The sequence below is a fragment of the Colias croceus genome, chromosome 28 (assembly GCF_905220415.1).
Source record: "Colias croceus chromosome 28, ilColCroc2.1".
In the NCBI taxonomy this organism is placed as follows: domain Eukaryota; kingdom Metazoa; phylum Arthropoda; class Insecta; order Lepidoptera; family Pieridae; genus Colias; species Colias croceus.
Window position 1 is genome coordinate 5,385,912 of NC_059564.1, and position 24,379 is coordinate 5,410,290.

The 24,379-nt window shown below is 36.1% G+C and overlaps 1 protein-coding gene across 1 annotated transcript in view; it reads left to right on the forward strand.

The window, feature by feature from the left end:
* LOC123703923 (CLIP-associating protein) overlaps positions 1–23,460 on the forward strand; it is a 47,559-nt gene extending 24,099 nt beyond the window's left edge. The window contains exons 16-39 of the mRNA XM_045652111.1: positions 485–532; positions 830–931; positions 2,282–2,413; positions 3,199–3,219; positions 4,257–4,355; positions 5,306–5,426; positions 6,181–6,301; positions 6,838–6,939; positions 9,305–9,436; positions 10,455–10,639; positions 11,259–11,375; positions 12,624–12,742; positions 12,969–13,099; positions 14,243–14,330; positions 15,126–15,251; positions 15,786–15,894; positions 16,675–16,776; positions 17,326–17,405; positions 18,019–18,163; positions 19,009–19,103; positions 19,948–20,159; positions 21,245–21,391; positions 22,000–22,134; positions 22,998–23,460. Coding sequence (XP_045508067.1) covers positions 485–532; positions 830–931; positions 2,282–2,413; positions 3,199–3,219; positions 4,257–4,355; positions 5,306–5,426; positions 6,181–6,301; positions 6,838–6,939; positions 9,305–9,436; positions 10,455–10,639; positions 11,259–11,375; positions 12,624–12,742; positions 12,969–13,099; positions 14,243–14,330; positions 15,126–15,251; positions 15,786–15,894; positions 16,675–16,776; positions 17,326–17,405; positions 18,019–18,163; positions 19,009–19,103; positions 19,948–20,159; positions 21,245–21,391; positions 22,000–22,134; positions 22,998–23,048 — 2,720 coding nt within the window. The 3' untranslated portion in view covers positions 23,049–23,460. The remainder of the gene's footprint in view (positions 1–484; positions 533–829; positions 932–2,281; positions 2,414–3,198; positions 3,220–4,256; positions 4,356–5,305; positions 5,427–6,180; positions 6,302–6,837; positions 6,940–9,304; positions 9,437–10,454; positions 10,640–11,258; positions 11,376–12,623; positions 12,743–12,968; positions 13,100–14,242; positions 14,331–15,125; positions 15,252–15,785; positions 15,895–16,674; positions 16,777–17,325; positions 17,406–18,018; positions 18,164–19,008; positions 19,104–19,947; positions 20,160–21,244; positions 21,392–21,999; positions 22,135–22,997) is intronic.
* Positions 23,461–24,379: the final 919 nt, after the last annotated feature.

The following is a 24,379-nucleotide window of genomic DNA, read 5'->3' on the forward strand; positions in this document are numbered from 1 at the left end:
TTTAAACATAAAAAGTGGAACCTACTGACACAAGCATTTCTTTTACCAACTAGTTTGTCTTCTTGTATAAGAAAGAAAGAACGAAAGAACTTGAGTTTGTAAATAATTGAAGTTGGAACATTACATGTAGTCGAAGTTGGTACTGAAGATAACGCAAAAATTGAATTAGAAGTAACTAACATTTTTGAAGACAAGTGTAAAAATATGTTATTTCAATTTTACTCTCATTTAAGGTTACGCCATACTTACTTTAAACAATAGTTATATTCTTTATAAATTTATATTAATTATAAAGCACTAGGTGTCCTTTCTCGGGTATCAAAATATCTCCATACCAAATTTCATGGAAATTGGTTCAGTAGTTTAGGCGTGATTGTGTAACAGACAGACAGACAGAGTTACTTTCGCATTTATAATATTAGTATGGATTTGAATGCCATAAAACCAAAAATATCAATTTCAATTATATTCTTGTCCGTTACAGAAAGGCGAATGCTGACAAGTCCAAGGAGTCCATCCGCTAGTGTATCAGGTAAAACCCTATATTTATTTATTGTCATACATTTTAAAATCCACCCGATGTGGAAAAACTTACCATATACTGATGTTTACATATCTATTCATTTTATTGTGTCTTCAAAGTAGCCGATAACAAATTTCCGCATGTATTATTGAAATTTTCATTAAAAACCAAAAATCTGGCATGTAAAATTAGAAAATATGCAACTACCCGCAAAAAATTAAACAAAAATTTCCTTTACACGCTGCCCTGGATCGGTTTGTGCCCAATCATCATATATTTATATATAAAAAATGTAAATAACTACAGCATCAACGGAAAACCTTTCGGTGCATAGAACGAACTCGTTGCGCAGACGCAGAGCGTCCCAAGAGAGACCGCCGATATCACATATACCTGTTGCTATGAGAGGTCAAAATTGTGCAAATTGATTTTATTTTTGGGTTTTAATAGGATTTTTAAATGTGGAGGGAGGGTAAAAATCCCTGGTGGGGGGAGATAAAGTCATATTTTGTATTTTAAAGATAATTTTTCTGGGGAAAACATCTTTTAATGCCCTTTTGAAGCCTTACAATTTAGATTAGATAGCAGGCTAATGTTGATGGTTGTGTGAGGGTTCGATTCCCGCTGTAAGATAGCGTTTTTTACAAAAAAATAACACCGATGTTTTTGCCACAATGTTTAAAACATGGCCACCGGTTTAATGTAATTTAAACAATTATTGAATGAAGCACCGATTTCGCCTGGAAATATAATTTGGGAACGTCGGTTAAATTAAATCAAGGTTCTCTTGTAAAAAAATTATTAATTTATTTATTTTTTTAATAAATATTTTTTTTTACAAGTTCTCTTGTGACCCAGTAGTTTATTTATTTTAAAAAATATTAAGAATATATCGTGCTGTTTTTATTGAGTTATCTCCCTACCTTATGTTATTTGCTTACAAAACGTTATTCGCTGTCCTATGTCCAACACCGTACAGATCCCAAGCCGTCCCGCCCGTCCCACACGTGGCCACTTGCTCCGTCCCACGCCCAGAACGGGGACACTTGATCCAGATCACGACCAACATTGAAATCCGATCATTTTCATATACATTCCAATAGATCATAGTCTTTATAAGTAGCCTAGCTAGTCTAGTCTTATTAAAAATGTTTGTGGCTCATTTTGACTGGCAACCTAGTCGATATATATTCTCCTAATTATAAATATACATAAATTTTGGTTTTAGTAAAAAAAAACGATGAACGCACTAATCCTGCTATGGGATCTTATATTTTATCGATATCGACAAAGAAACTATTTATTTTTCAAGTTAGTTAAACTGCACAAAGTGCAAAATTTATTAAATTCCTTTAATCTTTTAGTCCAGAAGCGGTAAAAAACGTGAATCGCAATTTTCTTTAAGACTAGGTAATAACCAACATGACCCGACAGTTTTTTCTCCGACACATCTTTCTCATTTACATTTAGAAATTACAATATTCCTTACAAATAAAAAAAATATACCGGAACTTGATTTTTATCGATTTTTATTTATTTTATCGACCTTTTAAGAATCCCCATACCCCCCTGCGTATTTTTATACCGTATTTCGTAAACCCACTGGTCCTGTATTCAACCTACACCCTTTTAAATGTATTCACCTTACATCCCTTCCACCCCTCACGGGGTCGTCACTAACCCCCTGACCCCACATGGGGTATAACTAACTCCCACACCCCACACGGGGTATAACTAACCCCCAAACTAAAACAACAGACCGGTCCCCAGCGGGGGTCAGTGCGAGGTCCGTCAGCGCAGTGGACGCGGCCGCAGCTCAACGTGCTAAAGCGAGGGCCATGTATTCGCATCTCGCTAGAAACAAAGTGGCTGCCGGGACGGCTAGTTTGCGTGAGTATAGACAGACATACACACAAAATAATTATACAGTTGACAAATACACTAACTAAAAGTTATACACAGACACACAAAGTATACACACAGACATACAGTCCCACAAAGTAATTATACAGTTAACATATACACTAACTAGACGTTATACACATGACAAAAATATTAATTGTTACATAAATGATTCACAAGCACACTTACTAAAAGTTATACAGATGACACACATACATAAAAAATCGTAATTATACACATGATTATAAAATCAATCACAAACTAATAGTTATACAGATTATACATATGACACGCAAGCATGTAATTATACAAATGATACGCAAGCTAAAAATAATTGATTATCCAGGTGGCACACACAAGTTATTATACAGATGAAACTTAGACTAATTGAAATTATACAATTGAATCGAAAACTCATAGTTATATACAGATAAATGGCAAACTTGCAATTATACATATGACACACAAACACTAACTAAAAGTTATACATATGACACAATAATAATAATTAAACAAATAATACGCAATCGAATGATTGAAGATGATACACTAACTAGATGACATTATGTATACAGATGATAATTACACTATTAAATTAATTTTAAGCTAATAGTGTTTAAGATTTTTTATTTTTTTAAACATGAATTTCTTAAATAACTACATCTTATTATGTATGTTAAATATACAATGAAATTATTTTAGCAAATATATGATTAAATGTTATATATTATCGTATTATATATGTAAATAACATTTTATATGCAATCCTGAAGAGGGGGAAATGGCCCAGCAAGGTATTTCTATAATATAGGTTCAATTTTCAATGTTTCGTAACGCTAATATGTTTTTTAGTATACTTTCATATTTAGTATTATTACCCTTATCTGTTTGTCTCTTTCACTCTGTCGGTATTTGACATTGGAAAGAATGCAACAAAACATTATAATGCTGCTAAATTAGGTTGACGTATGTTATTATGCTCCTAAAATAGTAGCTAATGATAGTCTAAAGTTAAATATGTGTGAGTGAGAGCATTTCTTAAGGTGCAAGAGAGATGCCATGTGTTTTGAAAAATTAAGTCATAAAAGTCTTTTAAGTCTTAGGTTTGGAAATTAGTGACTTTTTGTCCTTTTCTTTCTGATGTCAAATTTTCTAAGTGTAAACGAGACAATTTTTTTTATCACAACAAACATTTATAAGCACTTTATCTAACTATATATTATTTTGAATGGAAATTATTTTTCCTATCGTTTGTATACATTTATGTATTTTATAGATTTATATTTATTTATTCTTTATTATTTGATTTATTTACATACATATTCCAACCTTGTGTTGTTCGCTAGTCAATTGTTACATGTATTTCGCACAAGTGATGTGGTTTCTTTTTCACTGCTTTTGTAAAGTGTCAAGGCTATTTAATTAGTATGTATGTATGTATGTATAATATTAAAATATGTTTATTGTGTAGGCTTCAAAGCTCCTGTAAGATATACTGTAAAAGTTCGAATTTTGCTGCTACTGTATCACTTTTTTAAATTGTTGCACAAATAAACACCAATAGTCTTTTATTGAAATAATAATAATCAAAACGTTTTCATTTCCTATTATTTTGCATTGATCTTACCTAGATTCAACTTAAAAATATACTAACGTTTCAAAAACATATTTTTTTTATCCATTTACAATAAAGTTAGTTATCTGCCATTTATATATAATAGTTGTTTTCCCTCATTTGAATTGATCAATCAAACATTAATATATCTTCACCATCACAACAACTTTTTTTACAAAAATTTGATTTGAATTTGAAATCAAATTTGATTTGCAGCTCGCGCAAAGCGCTCACCCGTGAGTGGTACAGTCGCGCCAAGTCCGGAACGTACTGTGAGTCGGTCGCGATCGAGGCCCGGAGTGTCGCAGTCGCAACGTGAGTGGGGGGCTTTATTTTGTGTGTGTGTTTGTATGTATGTATGAATGGTTTGGATAAAGTTTTTTGGAAGATTTTTTTCACTTGTTTTGTGTGATGTAAATGTTTTGTTTGAATGCATGGAAGGTAAATTTTAAATTTGATTATACAGGATGTCCCACTGTTGGTATACTAAGCTCAAAGGAGGTTATAGTTTTGCATACGCTGAGTACGTAAAAATACTTATAAAATTCCAGACGCATTTTTTTTCAAATAGATGAATTCTTAAAACTCTTTGTGTACACCCATAAAAGGCAACCCGCCCAACTTTGCCACCAGCACGTGAGCTATCGTTTAAGATTATGTTTTCATAGACAAAATGCTCACATTAGAGAAGCGGTATATGCCGGTTGCGCGAAGCTAGAGAAGAAAACATGGATATTCAGGAAAAATTTAGCAAAAAATTTTTGACGTAATTTTGTTGTTTCGTGTATTTTTTACGTGATCAGTGTATGCAAAACTACAAGGCCCGTCGCGCTTAGTATACCAATAGTGGGACACCCTGTATATATTTTGAAGAATTTTCAGTCAGTTTTTGTTAAATAACATTTGTCTCAATAATTCAATAATCACAGGCTATTTATATATATTTTTTATGAACAGCAGTGAACTTGAAAACACGATTTCTTGTAAATTCTTTCAGTTATAATTAATATTAACATGAATATACAGTTTAATTGCATAAAATATTATGACGAAAATTATTAAAACGTGATTTGAATTTATTATTATTGAAGTGAAACTTCTTTAGGCGCGTTGAGAGAAAAATCGCGTCGCGTCATGGCAATACCGTCACTTCATTGAGTGAGGCGATGATTTTTGTTTCTTTGAATCTTTCTAAAGAAGTTTCACTTCTGACACGTGTGCTCGGCATATACGCTCTGTTTATTAATTAAATTTGATCACCACAGCGACATCCCGTTCATCATCACCATCATCCCGTGCGGGTCCTGTTTCCTTAACGGGTGCGAGACGCAGACCGTCCGGGATCCCGCGGTCTTTGGCTGGCTCCCGGGAGACTAGTCCCACTAGGTAAGATCCATACTAATATTATAAATGCGAAAGTAACTCTGTCTGTCTGTCTGTCTGTTACTCAATCACGCCTTAACTACTGAACCAATTTGCATGAAATTTGGTATAGAGATATTTTGATACCCGAGAAAGGACATAGGTTTTATCCCGGAAATCCCACGGGAACGGGAACTATGTGGGTTTTTCTTTGACTGCGCGGGCGATGCCGCGGGTGGAAAGCTAGTAATCTATATAATAAAAACGTACTGTTGGTCTTAGCGTGATGATATAGATTCCTCGATAAATGGGCTATCTAACACGGAAAGAATTTTTCAAATCGGACCAGTAGTTCATGAGATTAGCGCGTTCAAACAAACAAACAAACTCTTTAGGTTTATAATATTATATTAAAAATATGTACTAGATTTCCGCCCGTGGCTTCGCCCGCAGTTTCAAACTATAATCATTTCAACTTATAAGGAAAGAATGAAATAATTTGAACTTTAAACCATTCTTTAACTCGATATAATCGAATTTTTTTTTTTTGTGAATCACTACATAGTATAAAAAAACAAAGTCGCTTTCTCTGTCCCTATGTTCCTTTGTGTGTATGCATCTTTAAAACTACGCAACGGATTTTGATGCGGTTTTATAATAGATAGAGTGATTCAAGATGAAGGTTTTAGTGTATAATTTATTAGGTTTTAGACAAAGCGGGCGGAAATCTAGTAAAAAATCTGTCTTCGTCTATTTTAAACTTGAATTTTATCTTCAGAACTGGTCGCTCGAGCAGTGTGGTGGGGCGTCGTAGGGAATCTATGGAGAGAAGCACTAGACCTCCAGCGGCTAGCTTACGATTGCTGCAGCAGTCTAGAGATGCCGAACAGACTTTAAGAGTAAGTTTTTATTCATCCATACTAATATTATAAATGCGAAAGTAACTCTGTCTGTCTGTCTGTCTGTTACTCAATCACGCCTTAACTACTGAACCAATTTGCATGAAATTTGGTATAGAGATATTTTAATACCCGAGAAAGGACATAGGATAGGTTTTATCCCGGAAATCCCACGGGAACAGGAACGGGAACTATGTGGGTTTTCTTTGAAAACACGGGCGAAGCCGCGGGCGGAAAGCTAGTTATTAATATTTATTCCTGGACAATTTTCACACACGGCACGATCTGATCCCATAATAAACTTTCGCTTGTGTTATGGAGACCAGATGGCTGATAAACATACATATATAATTTTAAATAAATACTTATACACAAATATTTGTCCCGGGTGGGAATGGAACCCATGACCTCTGTCTTGGAAGGCAGGGCAACCAAGCCAACCGGTCAGTCAATGATTGTAAGAAACTTTTTTTTTTTACTGTACACATACAAACAAACAAATAACGTTTAAAATAATTATTATATTTTAATTGCAGAGTCCAGAAGACAATTCGACATGCGAAGGCAGAAGGGACGACGATTCAGAGGCTTCGAGCGTTTGCTCTGAAAGGAGTCTTGATTCGTACAGACGGCATGATGTGAGTTTTATATACATACTAGCTTTCCACCCGCGGCATCGCCCGCGCAGTCAAAGAAAAACCCGCATAGTTCCCGTTCCCGTGGGATTTCCGGGATAAAACCTATCCTATGTCCTTTCTCGGGTATCAAAATATCACTATACCAAATTTCATGCAAATTGGTTCAGTAGTTAAGGCGTGATTGAGTAACAGACAGACAGACAGAGTTACTTTCGCATTTATAATATTAGTATGGATTTATTATTTTCCATATGCAAATCAAATTCCCTTGGGATGGGGATGTTTTACTGCGGTAAATATAGACAATGTAATTTACCATTTTAGACAATTGTTCATATGACATTTTAGACAATTCAATTCTCTTAAATCCTCTTATATTCTATAACTAGCTGCGCTCCGCGGTTTCACCCGCGTGGTTTCCGCTCCTGTTGGTCTTAGCGTGATGATATATAGCCTTCCTTGATAAAAGGGCTATCCAACACCGAAAGAATTTTTCAAATCGGACTAGTAGTTCTTGAGATTAGCGCGCGCGTTCAAACAAACAAACTCTTCAGTTTTATAATATTAGTATTAGTAATATATATAAATCTCGTGTCACAATGTTTGTCCTCAATTGACTCCTAAACCACTTAACCGATTATAATAAAATTCGCACACCATGTGCAGTTCGATCTAACTTGAGAGATAAATAAATAAATAAATAAATAAAGCTTTATTTTTCCATAAGAATATACAATTTTAGTTACAGTTACAGTTTGAGTACATTGTAGAATAATTTAGATACTAATCTAGTTTATATAATTTAGAAAAATTAAGTACTCGTTGTTAGGTTACTATATGGACCCCGTACGGGTAAAAGCCTCCCCCAAAGAATGCCACTTATCCCTGTTTTGGGCCAAGTTCAGCCAATTTCCGCCAGCGACTGCTACTATTTCGTCAGCCCATCTTGCCTTTGGTCGACCCCTTGTTCTGGTGCCTCTTGGCCCGGACCATTTAACTGACCTGAGGGTCCATCTGTCGTCTTTGTAACGAGCCAAGTGACCCGCCCACTTCCATTTTCCCTTCAGTGAAAAACCTAAGGCATCACATACTTTTGTTTTTTTTCGAATGTCGATGTTCTTTATCCTATCTCTAAGTTTGATGCCTAGGCAGCTTCTTTCCATTCTTCTCTGCGAAGTCTGGATTTTATATCTAATTTTGTGGTCGAAGGTCCATGTTGGGCACCCATAAGTGAGGCAGGGCAGTAGTGCTGTGTCCATGACTATTTTTTTAGTTGCTAGCGGAAGTTGCGATTTAAGAATTTCTTTAAAGCTCCAGAACTTGCTCCACGTAATTGCGACCCTTCGGTTTACTTCTTCAAGGTTTCTTTCCTTACTAAAAGAAATCTGTTTGCCTAAGTAGATATATTTATTTACGTACTCGAGAGGGGAATCCAGTAAGATGGGCGTCTCAGTGTGGTTAGTCATTATTTTTGTTTTGTCGAGATTAATTTCCAATCCAATATTTTTGCTAGCCTGGTTAAGTTCATTGATCATCTTACTTAGGTGGTGAGGGTTTTCCGCAAACAATATTATATCATCGGCAAATCTGAGATGACTAAGCATGTTTCCATTCATATTAATGCCTCGATTGGACCACGGTAATTTTCCTAATACGTGTTGTAAGACGGCTATGAATATCTTATCTTCTTGAATAACTTGAGAGATAGGATAGTTTAAATCGCAAATCGATTTAGAGAATGCGGGCGAAGCCGCGGGCGGTAAGCTAGTATATATATATATATAGATTTATGCTTTTTATTAGAGTACCAACCTCACGCACAATCTTATATCTATAAACATAACCACACACACAAACACACACACTAACACACAAACACACACACACTCAAACTCTTACACACGTTATAATGCTGGCATTATGTCTTAAGGAGTGGAAAGCGTCGATCGACTATAGCACAGGTCTAGTACCTAGTTTAGTCGAACGTCGTGTCTTTTTTATTGTGTAACTATTTATAATGTGTGTATAAATAAACGTTTTTTCATTTCTTTTCATTGGAGTACCAACACGCTCAAATATTTATTAATTAACCGACTTCAAAAAAAAGGAGGAGGTTATCAATTCGGCCGGTATATTTTTTTTTTTTTTAATGTATGTACACCGATTACTCCGAGATTTCTGAACCGATTTACGTGATTCTTTTTTTGTTCGATGCGGGATGGTGTCGAATTGGTCCCATAAAAATTTTATTCGGATAGGCCCAGTAGTTTTTATTTTATGAGCATTTTTGTCTGTAGGTATTTGTAAATTTTGCAAGTGCAAGTTTGAAGTCGGTTGTTTTTAACGCAGTTATCACTTGTTTCAGAGTATATCGTGGTCGTCGTCCGGTCGTCTCGGGTGGGAGGGCTCGCCCCCCCCGCCCCCACCACCCGACGACATTATAGCGCTGTGTGCGTGCACGCATTGGACTGAGAGGAAGGATGGCTTGACACATTTGGTGAGTTTGAACTCAAACACGTACTCAAGTTGATAAAAATTCAACTTAAGTCGCCATTAAAATTACGAGTACATCACGAGTGATTGGAAGACACACACTATACAAAACGGCGTGTGTCACTCGGTGACTGGGGCGGTTGCGCTATTGCATGCTATGCCTTCAAGCCACACTTCCGCCCGTCGGAGTGCGGAGCGTGAGGTTTTTTCGTTACGGAATTTATCGATTCGGTCCCCGCGCTCAAGGCTCGCGATAGAAGCTATGCAATAGCTTTAAAACGCAAAATATCACAAACCTTACTCAAATATAAAAAGGAAAGTCAATTCAACACAAACTCACATATTTAAAAATTAATACTTTTCAATGTCTGAAGTGTTTTTGATGACGTCATAGTGCTGTGTGCGTATACGCATTAGATCGAACGGACATAGGCATCCGCTAAGAAAGCATTTTGATTGATTCTACCCCCCATGGGGATAAAATTCATCCCCCATGAAAATTTTGTACCATGAAAATTTATCTTTTTCAAGCAGACGAAGCTGCGGGCACAGCTAGTATACAGGATGTCCCACTATTGGTATACTAAGCGCGAAGGGACTTGTAGTTTTGCATACACTGATCACGTAAAAAATACTTATACAACAAAATTACGTCAAAAATTTTTTTGCTAAATTTTTCCTGAAAATCCATGTTTTCTTCTGTAGCTTCGCGCAGCCGGCATATACCGCTCTAATGTGAGCATTTTGTCTATGAAAACATAATCTTAAACGATAGTTCACGTGCTGCTTGCAAATCTGGGCGGGTTGCTTGTTAGGGGTGTACACATAGAGTTTTAAGAATTCATCTATTTGAAAAAAAAATGCGTCTGGAATTTTATAAGTATTTTTTACGTACTCAACGCATGCAAAACTATAAACTCTTTTAGGTTTAAAGAGGTTTGAGTTTAGCATACCAACAGTGGGACACCCTGTATAATATTTTGATACTCTTTGCTTTAATAATATTTTTAACTTATTTCCAGGCCAATTACCTAAACAGCGGTCGTCTCCTAAACGAAGATCAGCTTCGTCGCCTCACAGAACTATTGAACAAGATGTTCGTCGACGCGCATACGAAAGTGTTCTCATTATTATTGGACGCAGTTTGTGAGTTGCTGCTCGTGCACTGGCAACACTTGAAGGACTGGCTCTATCAGCTTATGTTCAGGTGAAGATAAAAATTGGTTGTTTGTAAAGTAGGTTTACGATCGAGATGTTTACGTGATAACGTCTTATGATGAGATGAGACGGGAGATCGGTCCGTCTCTCTCTCGTTATACCTGCGGTCGCGCTCGTGAGGTTTTGGTGTGACACAAGTTTCTGAACATGTCACCCGACTAAAACGATTTTAAAGACGTTATCACGTCAAAATTACAAAAATAACTGTAGTTAATACAAAATATTAGGTAATTCTTCCACAACCTTGTCTTCACGTTCAAAGATGAGTCCTTTCGCATTGTTTCCTTTTATTGGTGGAATTTAAGCGTTTTCACTCATTCATTCCTTCATTCACTCATTCAAAAAAAAACTCAAACATTTATTTATTCAATTAGACTTACTAGAAGCACTTTTTAATCATCATTACATATTTTTAACATTTATTACTGATTCGGAAAGCAGTATCTATGGAGAAGAACCGGCAAGAAACTCCATAGTTGCTCTTTTAAATCATGTCAGTATTACTATTTAATTTTTTTCCTTTCATTCAAATTCATTCTATCATTCACTCATTCATTCATATTTTATCAAAAATTAAGGTATTATTATAAAATAAATTAATTTTCCAGGCTACTAATGAAACTCGGCACGGACATACTCGGTTCAGTGCAAAGCAAAATTATGAAGACCTTAGACGTTATACACGAATGTTTCCCCGCTGAGTTGCAACTGCATAATATATTCAGGTGAGATTTTTTTATATATACGGACATATATACAGACAAACAAACAAAAATTGTAAAAATTACATGTTCGATGTCGATTGCAGATCACGCCCCAAGTATTCTTTTAAAAAAAGAGCATTGAAATTTCTTTGGCAAGATTCAAAGATGCCAAAATCGTCGCCTTACTCCATGACGTGACGTGACGTAAAGAAGTTTCACTTCAAAAAGATAATGCCTAAATAACTGACCGACTTTCCACGCACTACTTTTATATTACGCCTTAGTTAAAACTAGCATTCCGCCCGCGGCTTCGCCCGCTTTGTCTAAAACATAATAAATTATATACTAAAACCTTCCTCTTGAATCACTCTATCTATTTAAAAAAAACCGCATCAAAATACGTTGCGTAGTTTAAGCATAGATTATGATAAGATTTAAGCATACATAGGGACATAAGGTTAGATAAAGCGACTTTGTTTTATACTATGTAGTGATGATTATATTATGTTATGTATTGTCACTTACAGGAAGTTATTTGAAAGGGTAGCAATACAAATAAATAAATAAAAAACGAATTAATACGTATCAATACGTAAAAATTCAGGCCTAGTTTCTTAACGAAAGATATCTTATGGAAATTGATCTTATTTTTAATTTTTACTAGATTTCCGCCCGCGGCTTCGCCCGCGTTTGCAAAGGAAAACCCGCATAGTTCCCGTTCCCGTGGGATTTCCGGGATAAAAACTATCCTATGTGTTAATACAAGTTACCCTCTATATGTGTGCTAAATTTCATTGTAATCGGTTCAGTAGTTTTTACGTGAAAGAGTAACAAACATCCATACATCCATACATCCTTACAAACTTTCGCCTTTATAATATATATTAGATATTAGAATATTAGAATATTAGATTTAATATTTAGGCTGGTTGCAGAGCTTGACCGACCATCAGTGCGTACGTCAGTCGCGCTTGTCATATGACGTATGGAAATTCATAAAACCGTTCATAGCTAGACCGACCATACGCACGCGTATTGTCATGCGCATTAGTGTCATAGTCATACAATTGTTGATGCGTATCGTCAGGACCGACGGTACGCACTGACGGTCGGTCAAGCTCTGCAACCAGCCTTAATCCTGTCATATCACGTACCAAAAGTTAGGAAGAGGATAGATTTGATTTTTAAGATTCAAATTAAATATGTATTTTTCACAATAACCATAATTTACTATTAATATTAATATACAAAATAATATTTGTTTCACAGGTTTCTAGCAGACGGTGCTACAGCGCCCACGGCTAAAACAAAAGCGGCTGCGCTAAGATTCTTAGCCGATTTGGCGCACGACTATTGTACGCCCAATAGTTTAGCGGTCGCTTTACAAGGTATGTAAATAAATAAATAAAAAACGACGTATGTCACTCGGGGAGTGGGGCGGTTGCGCTATTGCATGCTAAGCCTTCAAGCCACACCTCCGCCCTTCCCCGTGGGGAGCGTGAGGTTTTTCGTTACGGAATTTCTGGATTCGGTCCCCGCGATAGAAGCTGTGCAATAGCTTAATAAAAAAAATACTTTTGATTAGCTCATTGAATTTTAACTTTTATCCGCTAGGTGGCAGCACAGGAGTAGCGGGTCGTGCGCTAACCAAAGTAGCGTATCTCGCGAGCGAGCCGCGCGCGGGCGACGTGCGGCAGGCGGCCCGCCGCGCGCTGGCCCACCTGTACGACTGCAACCCGCCGCCTGTGAGTGCGCACATACACACACACACAGATATACAGAGCCCGTGAGTGCAGACACACATACACACAACTATACAGATATACAGATGACCCACATTTGATGATCCGTCTATAATAAAAAAAACAAACAGATGACCCAGAGATACATACATTAAACATACACAAAATAACAACGACAATATTGATACACAAGATGATACAAAAATGTTAATAACTACGATACACACTATATACAAAGACAAAGTATACAGGCACACACAGAGATACAAACGTTCAACATACACACAAATACATCTGAACACACACATTCACGTCGTACACTTCTTGTAATCACTACATCATAGTTATAGCTCCCTGACCGGTAAAAGCTCCCGACCGGTAAAAGCTCCCTGACCGGTAAAAGCTCCCGACCGGTAAAAGCTCCCTGACCGGTAAAAGCTCCCGACTGGTAAAAGCTCCCGACTGGTAAAAGCTCCCTGACCGGTAAAAGCTCCCGACCGGTAAAAGCTCCCTGACCGGTAAAAGCTCCCTGACCGGTAAAAGCTCCCTGACCGGTAAAAGCTCCCGACTGGTAAAAGCTCCCTGACCGGTAAAAGCTCCCGACCGGTAAAAGCTCCCTGACCGGTAAAAGCACATGTTCCAGCTCCCTGACCGGTAAAATCTCCCTGACCGGTAAAAGCTTCCTGACCTTTAATTACATCATAGTTACATCCCGCAAAAAACACTATCTATTAATACACTAATGTTGCATGCACCATACAAATTATAATAATGCCGGTTCTACGCCATAGATATTATGTATATCTGTTTCCAAATGCGGTAAATGTTAAAAGTATGTTACGAAGATTCAAAAGTGCTTCTAGAAGAAGTATTATTGAATAAATAAATGTTTGAGTTTGAATAGTATTCAAAACTAGCTGTGCTCCGCGGTTTCACCCGCAGTGATTCGCTCCTCAGTTGGTCTTACCGTGACGATATAATATATCCTATAGCCTTCCTCGTTAAATGGACTATCTAACACCGAAAGAATTATTCAAATCGGACCTGTTCCTGAGATTAGCACGTTCAAACAAACACACTTTATAATATTAGTATAGATAAATCATATAAATACATATTTAAACCTTATTAATTATCATTCCACAGTTCACGGCGCTTATGAGCGAGTTGCCGGAAGACACGCAGAAGCTTGTCAACGGAGTGTTACAGCAGCACGTCCGGAGAACGTCGAGCAGTGAGTCGATTATTCATTCATTCGTTCATTCAGTAGTTCATTTATTTGAACGTTTATTTATTCAATCAATCGTTCATTAGTTTATTCGTTTGTTCATTCGTTCATTCCTTTGATATCTAACAAGTTAAGCAGTGGTAAAGATATCTGGATATTTAATTAAGCCTTAGGTGTATTGTAAGGTTAGATAACTGTTGAGTAAGATAAATAATAACCGTTGAATAAACGTAAAAATAAGATTCTGGAACGAATCATTCTCTGCAAAAAAATGCTTTAAAAAGTAATAGTGATATCTATCATTTTTAGACTTGGAATTTCGTTATACCTACCGACACATTTTAATAAAAAGGTACGAAAGGAATAAATTACAATAAATGGAGTGAGGAATAAATTACAAACAGTAAATCATTTTTTTTTAAATAGCTAAAATAAAAAAAAATGCCAGTATATTCAACAATCGACATAGCATATTTTAAATTTATTCCTAACATACAAGAAATAAGAATTTATTAAATACTAGCTTTCCACCCGCAGCTTCGCCCGCGCAGTCAAAGAAAAACCCGCATAGTTACCCTTCCCGTGGGATTTCCGGGATAAAACCTATCTTATATCCCGGGGTAAAAAGTAGCCTATGTCCTTTCTCGGGAATCAAAATATCTCTATACCAAATATCATGCAAATTGGTTCAGTAGTTAAGGCGTGATTGAGTAACAGACAGACAGACAGACAGAGTTACTTTCGCATTTATAATATTAGTATAGATTAGTATAGTTGATAATTATGGTATTTTCTTTCTAGCCGGCAGCGATAGCCCACTCCGTACGAACAGCACTGCGTCCAACTCGGCGACAGCTGAAGATGTCTATTCGAGAATAAGAAAAACAACATCCGAGATACACACGTACACCGCGCAGCATGCTAATGGTGAGTGAGTTGGTTAGTGAGTGAGTGAGTTAGTGAAGTAAAATTAGTTGGTAGTGGAAATGCGACTTATTGTAAAGACTTGTTAAGATTCGATTAATTAAACTTATCGCGAAGAGAATTTCAAAAGGTCCATGAGTGAGTTAGTGAATAATTGAGTGAATGAAATAGATATGATAGGTACATACTTACATCGCGTCTGTATGTTTGTATGTAACCGACACATTTAGATTCGATTTTGAGCCACTCTAAGGCCGGTTGCAGAGCTTGACCGACCATCAGTGCGTACGTCAGTCGCGCTTGTCATATGTATGGAAATTCATAAACCCGTTCATAGCTAGACCGACCATACGCACGCGTATTTCCATACATATGACAAGCGCGACTGACGTACGCACTGATGGTCGGTGAAGCTCTGCAACCGGCCTAAACGGACAGATTTAATTCAAACTTTGTATAATTATCAAGGATCGATAACGCTACAACATTTACATTAGTTTTGGTATATTTTTCATGAATATCTTGGTTTTTTTCTAGCAGAATGTGGCAACCACATGTCGAGCAAGGATTCCGGGATAAGTCAGATGTCTGACGTCACACTGTCAGCGCGCGGACCGAACGCTGTTCCTAATGGACATTATAATAGGTGAGGGTAGCTTGCAAATATATCTATAGTGGTCAAAAATAATTAATTAACTTAACATGGTGGTAAAAGATAACTAATTAAATAAAACATGGTGGTAATATCTATTATTATTAATATATATAAATCTCGTGTCACAATGTTTGTCCTCAATGGACTCCTAAACCACTTAACCGATTATAATAAAATTCGCACACCATGTGCAGTTCGATCCAACTTGAGAGATGGATAGTTCAAATGTCAAATCGTTTTAGAGAAAGCGGGCGAAGCTTCGGGCGGTAAGCTAGTTAATATATATAAATATCGTGTCATAATGTTTGTTCTCAATGGACTCCTAAACCACTTAACCGATGTTAATAAAATTCGCACATCATGTGCAGTTCGATCCAACTTGAGAGATAGGATAGTTTAAATCTCAAATCGTTTTAGAGAAAGCGGGCGAAGCTTCGGGCGGTAAGCTAGTTTAATATTAAATTTTGGTGGTCTGTGTTAGCCTTCTGGCAAAAATATATTTTATTATTCAGTTACGTAGGCCAAGATAAACGAATAAAGAAGAAAGAAAATCGTTCGAATGATTGTATTAGCATTTATTTAAAATTATATATATATATGTATGTTAATCAGCCATCTGGTTTCCATAACACAAGCGAAAGCTTAGTATGAGATCAGATCGTGCCGTGTGTGAAAATTGTCCCGAAAAATATTTATTTATTTTTGAAATGTATTATTGATATAAAAAATACTTCTTGTATTTTAATTAGATTTTTAATGATAATGTTCCAGTGAAACGATAGGCCGTGCGGCGTCAGCGGATAGTTCAGAGGAAGCGAATAGTACCAAAGAGTCTTCGCCCGTACCGCATAGAGATTGCGCTCATGGCCACGGGTGAGATTTATTATTAATCTTTTTTTCTCTATATCTCTTAATATATATAAATCTCGTGTCACAATGTTTGTCCTCAATGGACTCCTAAACCACTTAACCGATTATAATAAAATTCGCACACCATGTGCAGTTCGATCCAACTTGAGAGATAGGTTAGGTTTTATCCCGGAAATCCCTCGGGAACGGGAACTATGCGGGTTTTTCTTTGAAAACGCGGGCGAAGCTGCGGGCGGAAAGCTAGTATGTATATAAAATTCTCGTGTCTCAATGTCTGTAAGGATATTCTTCCGAAGTTACTGGACCAATTCTCATTAAATTTTGATCGGAGAATCGGCCAATATGTTTTTAAACCCCCAAATGATAAGACAAATTAGTCATTAGTTTTATACATTTTACATTATTATATATAGGATATTTTTATTGAAACACTGTCCTTTATCATTTGTTTTATTTGTGTGAACAAATGATTGGTCGAGCCGTTCTCGAGTTGTTCGCTTAACGATTATTTTTTGCGGTAAAATTATGGAATGAAAAATGGTTTGTTTACAGTGATTTCGGCGCAAGTCATTTGGGACGGGATAAAGTGAAACCTTACGAAATGGATGAGAATGGACTTATTATTACCAAATGTAAGTTGAATAATTTGTTTTTTCTAAATTAGTGAGTGAATTCTAATAAGTCTTACAATAAATCAATTTAAACATTATTTTATTTGATATTTAATTAAATGGCTCGATGGTATGTAAAACATAATTGTTATCGAATAAATATTTTTGATTTAGTTTTATAGCATTCCAATGCAATCAAATCACTACATAGTATAAAACAAAGTCGCTTTCTCTGTCCCTATTTGCCTATGTCCCTTTTGTATGCTTAAATCTTTAAAACTACGCAACGGATTTTGATGCGGTTTTTTTTAATAGATAGAGTGATTCAAAAGTAAGGTTTTGGTATGTAATTTATTAGGTTTTAGACAATGCGGACGAAGCCGCGGGCGGTAAGCTAGTCCATACTAATATTATAAATGCGAAAGTAACTCTGTCTGTCTGTCTGTCTGTTACTCAATCACGCCTAAACTACTGAACCAATTTGCATGAAATTTGGTATGAAGATATTTTGATACCCGAGAAAGGACATAGGCTACCTTTTATTTCGAAATATGTACCACGAGCGAAGCCGGGGCAGACCTCTAGTAGTATATAAATTTAAAGACCAAATTTTAATTAATTATATTTGTTTTAGCCGGTTTACGCGAAACGGAAGTGCTCGAAGCTCTCAGCCAATTGGACGTCGAGAAAGCATCGCCGGAAACGTGCGAACGTCTGCTGTTGGCCGCGCACGAGCTGCTCAAGTACGGCACTTGTAAGAAGCCCTGCGAGTACTTCAAGTGAGTGTCAACCTTTATAATATCACTGTCTCAGCTATTTATTGATAATACTAGTTGTGCTGTACGGTTTTACCCACATTGCTCCGCTCCTATTGGTCTTGGCGTGATGATATATCCTACTAATATTATTGTATAAATTGACGTTTTCGCGGGATTCACTTAAACACTCAACACTTTAAATTACTTTATTTTTACTTTAACACAATATTACACAAGTTACACAAGATACACAAGGCAGATAATTGACATGAAATTTCTTATACGTATTCAACAAAACATTTCGCTAGTGCGATGCAAAACTAAAGTGTCGCCATCTATTGGTAACTTATGAAACTAATTGTCGTAACTTGACATATCGTAACATAATTAGACAATTATAAATGCGAAAGTTTGTGAGGATGGATGTGTATGTGTGTGTTTGTTACTCTTTCACGCAAATACTACTGAACCAATTGCAATGAAATTTAGCACACATAAACGTGGGCGAAGCTGCGGGTGGAAAGCTAGTAAACTATATGTTGACCCGACCGAGTAATATTCATTCAAAATTAAATCCATGCAGTACTTTTTGAGTTTAGCCCGGACAAACATACAGACAAACAGACAAAAATATTGTGAAAACGCTTTTCACACACTTTGGAACGGCTAGAGAGACTACTGCTTCGGATATTCGGATAAGATATTGCTTATACTTCTTTGTTAATAAAATTTTGTCTCATAACATACGTAGGATAGTACAAAATTTTTCTACTACAATTTAAATACAACTATTCTGTAGAATTTTCGAAATATATCTCGAAAGTAAAATTTTGCGGGTAGTTTAAAATATATTGTTTTTATTACAGAAACATAGTACGAGTCGCGTTAGCGGCGTTATCAGTTGAAGAGAACTCGGCTGATAAGGAAAATACGGAAAACGCGTCGAACGCACAGTCCTCAGGTAATTATTATGTTTTATAGATATTTAGATAGATCCGGCTCGAAGGATCACTTTGAATTTTGTGTATCAAGTTGATTTACAGATATAATATGTATTTTGTATTGTTATCTTGATGGAAATGCATTTTATACTTTTGGATTGTTAAAAAAAGTGTCGAGCACACGTGTCAGAAGTGAAATTTCGTTCGTAAAAATCAAAGATACCAAAATCGTCGCCTTACTGCGCAACGTGATGATGTTGCTATGACGCGATCTTGTAATTTTACTCTCAACGCGTCTTAAGAAGTTAATCTTGTCAAAGAAGTTTCACTTCTGACAACTGCGCTTAGCACACACGCACACGCACACTCTTTTTATTGTAGTGATGACTATTTTTACACGTAATAAAGTTTATGCCACGTGTATAAAGTTTATTTGATTAGGAACTTACATATAACTATTTTTTATGATTATCATATTGTTAGACGTAACTTTTGATTTAATATTCTTGTGGATGAATAGTTGTCAATGTAGTTGTCATTATTTCAAGTCTGAACATGCTTAGCTGTCGAATACTATAAAAAGCCGCTTTCCTGTCTTGTGGCGCATTCGTACGAATCGTGCCTGGGGGGGGGGGGGGGGGGGGCTCGGACGTTGTTTATACGACGTTCGACCCAACTACCCTCACTTTGCTAATAGTCATTGACTTGCTGCGATTTGTTATCAACTACCTACATCAATTAGGTAGCTGTGTATAATCGCAGTACATTCTTACTAATATTTAACCCAGCCGCGCTTTTAATTTCTTACAATATTGTCTTGCTAACCGTATATATGTATTTAATATTTTTTTATTATTTCTCCAGGCTGGGGCACAGCACACGAGCGGGCGGCCGCTGAAGCTGTTAAAGTGTTAATCTGGCTGTGCAGACGTCCGGAAACGAGGCCACAGTGGCTGGACTACTTTGATCTAATATTATTGAAGCTGATAAACGCGTATGGAGCGAGTAGCAAGGAGGTGATGAGGGCTGTGGATGCTGGCATGCCGCATATTGCTCATGCATTGCCGGCACAACAGGTATTTTAGTTATTTATAATCTTTACTAGCATTCCGCCCGCGGATTCGCCCGCGTTTTCAAAGTTCCCGCATAGTTCCCGTTCCCGTGGGATTTCCGGGATAAAACCTATCCTATGTCCATCCTCAGGTCTCTACCAAATTTGAAGTAAATACATGCAGTACTTTTTGATTTAGCCCGGACATACGTACAGACAAACAGACAAATCTTTAAAAAAAATAATCAATGTACAGTTTTGACATTCCTGCGATTTTACTATAATATGTATAGATACTCTTTATTACATACGAAAATAGAAAATACAAATTTTACATATATAAAGAAATATGTCACCACATTATGAGCTCATCACCACCAAGGTGATGGGGGCTGTGGATGTTGGCATGCCGCATATTGCAAGTGTCGTAGAAGCTTAATGATTTAGCTTAATAAAACTGTATGTTATCGCGTAATCTCTATATATAAAAATTAATCCCTAGTTCGTTATTTTAATGTGCAAACGAAATTCGCAATTGCGATTATATGACAAACAAAACTTCGGAATTAAAAAAAAAAACAATTAATTTCGAGATTAAGAGAGAGAGACCCTCAAAAACAAATAAATTGTATGTCATTTGATGCAATTTTAGTTGTGCCTACCAATATAATGTTTAGTTAAGTCACAGAATACATAATATTATGTAGTAGCTAAACGCTACAGAACGGACACTCTCCGCCTCCCGCCAAAATTAAATACTTACCTCACCCCGCACGATCAGACATAAAATGGTCCGCATTTGTCTGCAAGGACGATACGCAACGAAGATTGACAACATTAATCAAATTGACTTATATTATTTTGGATTTGTGATTATCGTTTTTCGTAGAAAATGGTTAGATATTGTGCTGTTTACGGATGTATTTCATCAGAAAAACGCGAATTTTTTTTACGCTAGTCACAAATGTGCCAACCATAAAGCGTTAACGCACACATTTGCAGTCTCTACAGTGTGACTGTCAAAACGATAATTTTGTATGGAGTGTCCGGGGTGTGGTTATGTCAGCAATATTTGTGGAATTATGTATCTATATTTATTTATTCTTACAGGTGCTAGCGCTCCTAAAACCAGTTATACGAACTCGAGGCTATCCAACATCTCTATGCGCTTTGAAACTCGCCGGTGAAGTGGCCAAAGCTAGAGGCCCGGAATTAGCCGACGATACTGTAGCACAGCTCATGGAGGGGGTCGGGCAGGTTAGTGTATACACACAGACAGACAAACAAATTTATTATTTATTTATTTATTTTATAAAGGATAGCCAACAATTGTTAACACTAATTATAGACATACCTATAAGGAAAATGCAATTTAACAAATCGAGTGCAACAATTAATTATCGGCTAACACCACATGCCTTTAAAAACGGTTATGATTTAAGAACAAAAAGAAACTGATAGCTACACATAATACATATAATTAGTATTAATCATACACTTTACACAAAAAGAGCGACACACACGTGTCAGAAGTGAAACTTCTTTCGCAAGATTCAAAGATACTAAAATCATCGCCTTACTCAATAACGTGACGTTATGGCCTTGACTCGATCTTGTAATTTTACTCTCAACGCGCCTAAAGAAGTTTCACTTAAAAAATTAAACATATATAACACTATAACACACACAAAAATATACCACACACTTTATTGATCAAAAAACAACAAAAAATTTGACATACTATAAAAATAGCGTTCATAAACATAACAAAGTCGTAGTTTTATTTCCCAATAATGTAGAAAAAATAAAATAAATAAAAATAAAAATCGTTTATTTCTTTTAAAAGTTAAAAATTTTGTCCTCAGCTCGCAGACCACCAAAACTCGGCAGTACGGAAAGCGGCAGTTTTCTGTATGGTAGCCTTCACCTTTGCGCTCGGTGAAGAGAGAATGCAACCGCACCTGCGGCACTTGTCCGTCAGCAAGTATAGGCTTTTGCAGGTATGTACTCAAACTCAAACTCAATGTTTTTATACTAGCGGCGCTTCACGGTTTCACTCGCGTGGCTCCGCTCCTGTTGGTCTTAGCGTAATGATATATAGCCTATACCCTTCCTCGATAAATGGGCTATCTAACACCGAAAGAATTTTTCAAATCGGACCTGCAGTTCTTGAGATAAGCGCGTTCAAACCAACAAACAAATTCTTCAGCTTTATAATATTAGTATAGATTTGTGTAAATATTTTAAGTGCTAAAACACTGATGTAAGATCATAAATCAAGTTTCATGTAGAATATTTGATAAATTCTTCGTAATAGGTTTTTCTAGTTGTGTATTTGTCCTGCAAATGTCCCTGAACAGACAATCCTAGACAGGAAACTGATTATTCTGCTAAATATTTCGAAATAGAAATAGGTTATAAATAAATCACACCTTTATATTAAAATTATATTTATGTTTAACATACCGACCGCCTCCTTGGTACAGAGGTTGACGCGTGAGCGTAGCACTGAGGGGTCCTGGGTTCGAGTCCCGGTGGAGACGAAGGAAAAAAAATGTCTCGGTCTGGCAGACCACAGAAGGCTGATCACCTACTTATCCCTAAAGAAAATCGATCAGTGAAACAGATGTATTATGCATCTGCCCCTTACCCCACTTGGGGACATGGGATTGCACCTTTATGTTTAACATATTTGCAATTGATTACACCAATAATTAATTTGTTACTTCAAAGTAAACGGCAGAAAAATTCTACATAATATAGTATGATGTACTATCTATACGCAAATGTATTTCAAATTACAATTCAAATCAAAAGCTTTTTTAACCGCACAAATCAAAATTCAAATTTGATTTCTCCTCAGGTATACATAAGCAAGCAGCGGGAGGAAGCAAACAAGGGCGGCGGTTCGTAGCGAAGACAACGCTTCGCTTCGCGCGCCACGCAGACAGACTGACGGCGAATATATATACATACATACATAATAACTGTGTATATACATACATACATGTGTATGTGATACTATGCCGTTAATACGAAAAAATTAAATAGATTCCATGGCCGAAAATGTGGGGGAATTTGAGGGTAGTTGCATAAAAGTGGGGTCTATACGTTAGGCGAGAGATGTTGAATGTTGTGTCGTTTCTCTGCAAGTAATACTTTAATAAGTTTTATCCATTTTAGAAAATTGAGGGTAGATGGAAAAAAATTCTCACCACATTACTAAGTTTTATCAATGAAATTAGAAAATTAAGGGTAGTTCGTGAATATTGCGATTTATCTACCCTGTTGTTGCACTAAATCCTAAAAACATGAATTTTATTCATGAACAATTGAAGGTAGTTGATGAAAATTGTAATCTTACAACCAATAGATACAATAAAACATCAACTATTTATAACCTTTTAATAAATCATGTCCTTAAAACCAATAAATCCATATTACATGAGTTTCCATGGCCCTTACATTAAATTAAAATGAGGGTAGATTCATATATGACGATCTATTTGTCATTTAAACTGCGATAAATTAATAAATCAACCCGGTTTTACTGAAGTAATACTATAAAATTGACGGTAGTAACATATTATATTGCATAATGCATATATATACCCGTCAAGTAGATGCATCAAATCCATATTACAAGCTTTTAAATTGTGTTTTTAAACGTTTTAATCGGTAATGTTAAAAAAATATCGGAAATGAATTCAATAAATCATGTTCCTATACGAAATATTGAAAAATGAGGGTAGTTGGACAAAATTATCTCCTATCTACCCGCCGTTGATGCAAAAATTGATATTGTTTTCAAACGTTTATTCATATAATAACTATAGTGAAAATACATACATACAGAATTGAGGGTATCTATAAAAAAAAAGAATCACGTAAATCGGTTCAGAAACCTCGGTGTAATCGGTGTACATACATAAAAATACCGGCCGAATGGATAACCTCCTCCTTTTTTTTGAAGTCGGTTAAAAAGTGAGATCTACCTGCCATTTTGTGACAGTAAATTTACGCAAAACTCTGTTCTTACTTTTTTTTTTATTTATTTTTATTGACCTTTTACATTATTAGAGTAACATTATGTCGCATGTAAATGTGAGAAAATTAACATTATTATATCATTTTCCTTCAATTTCCACATTTGCAGGTAGATCGTAAAAATATATTAATCAGATGAAAATGTATTCTACCTACAAAGTATTACGCTTTTGGAACTACCCTCATTTCTTACTAGTC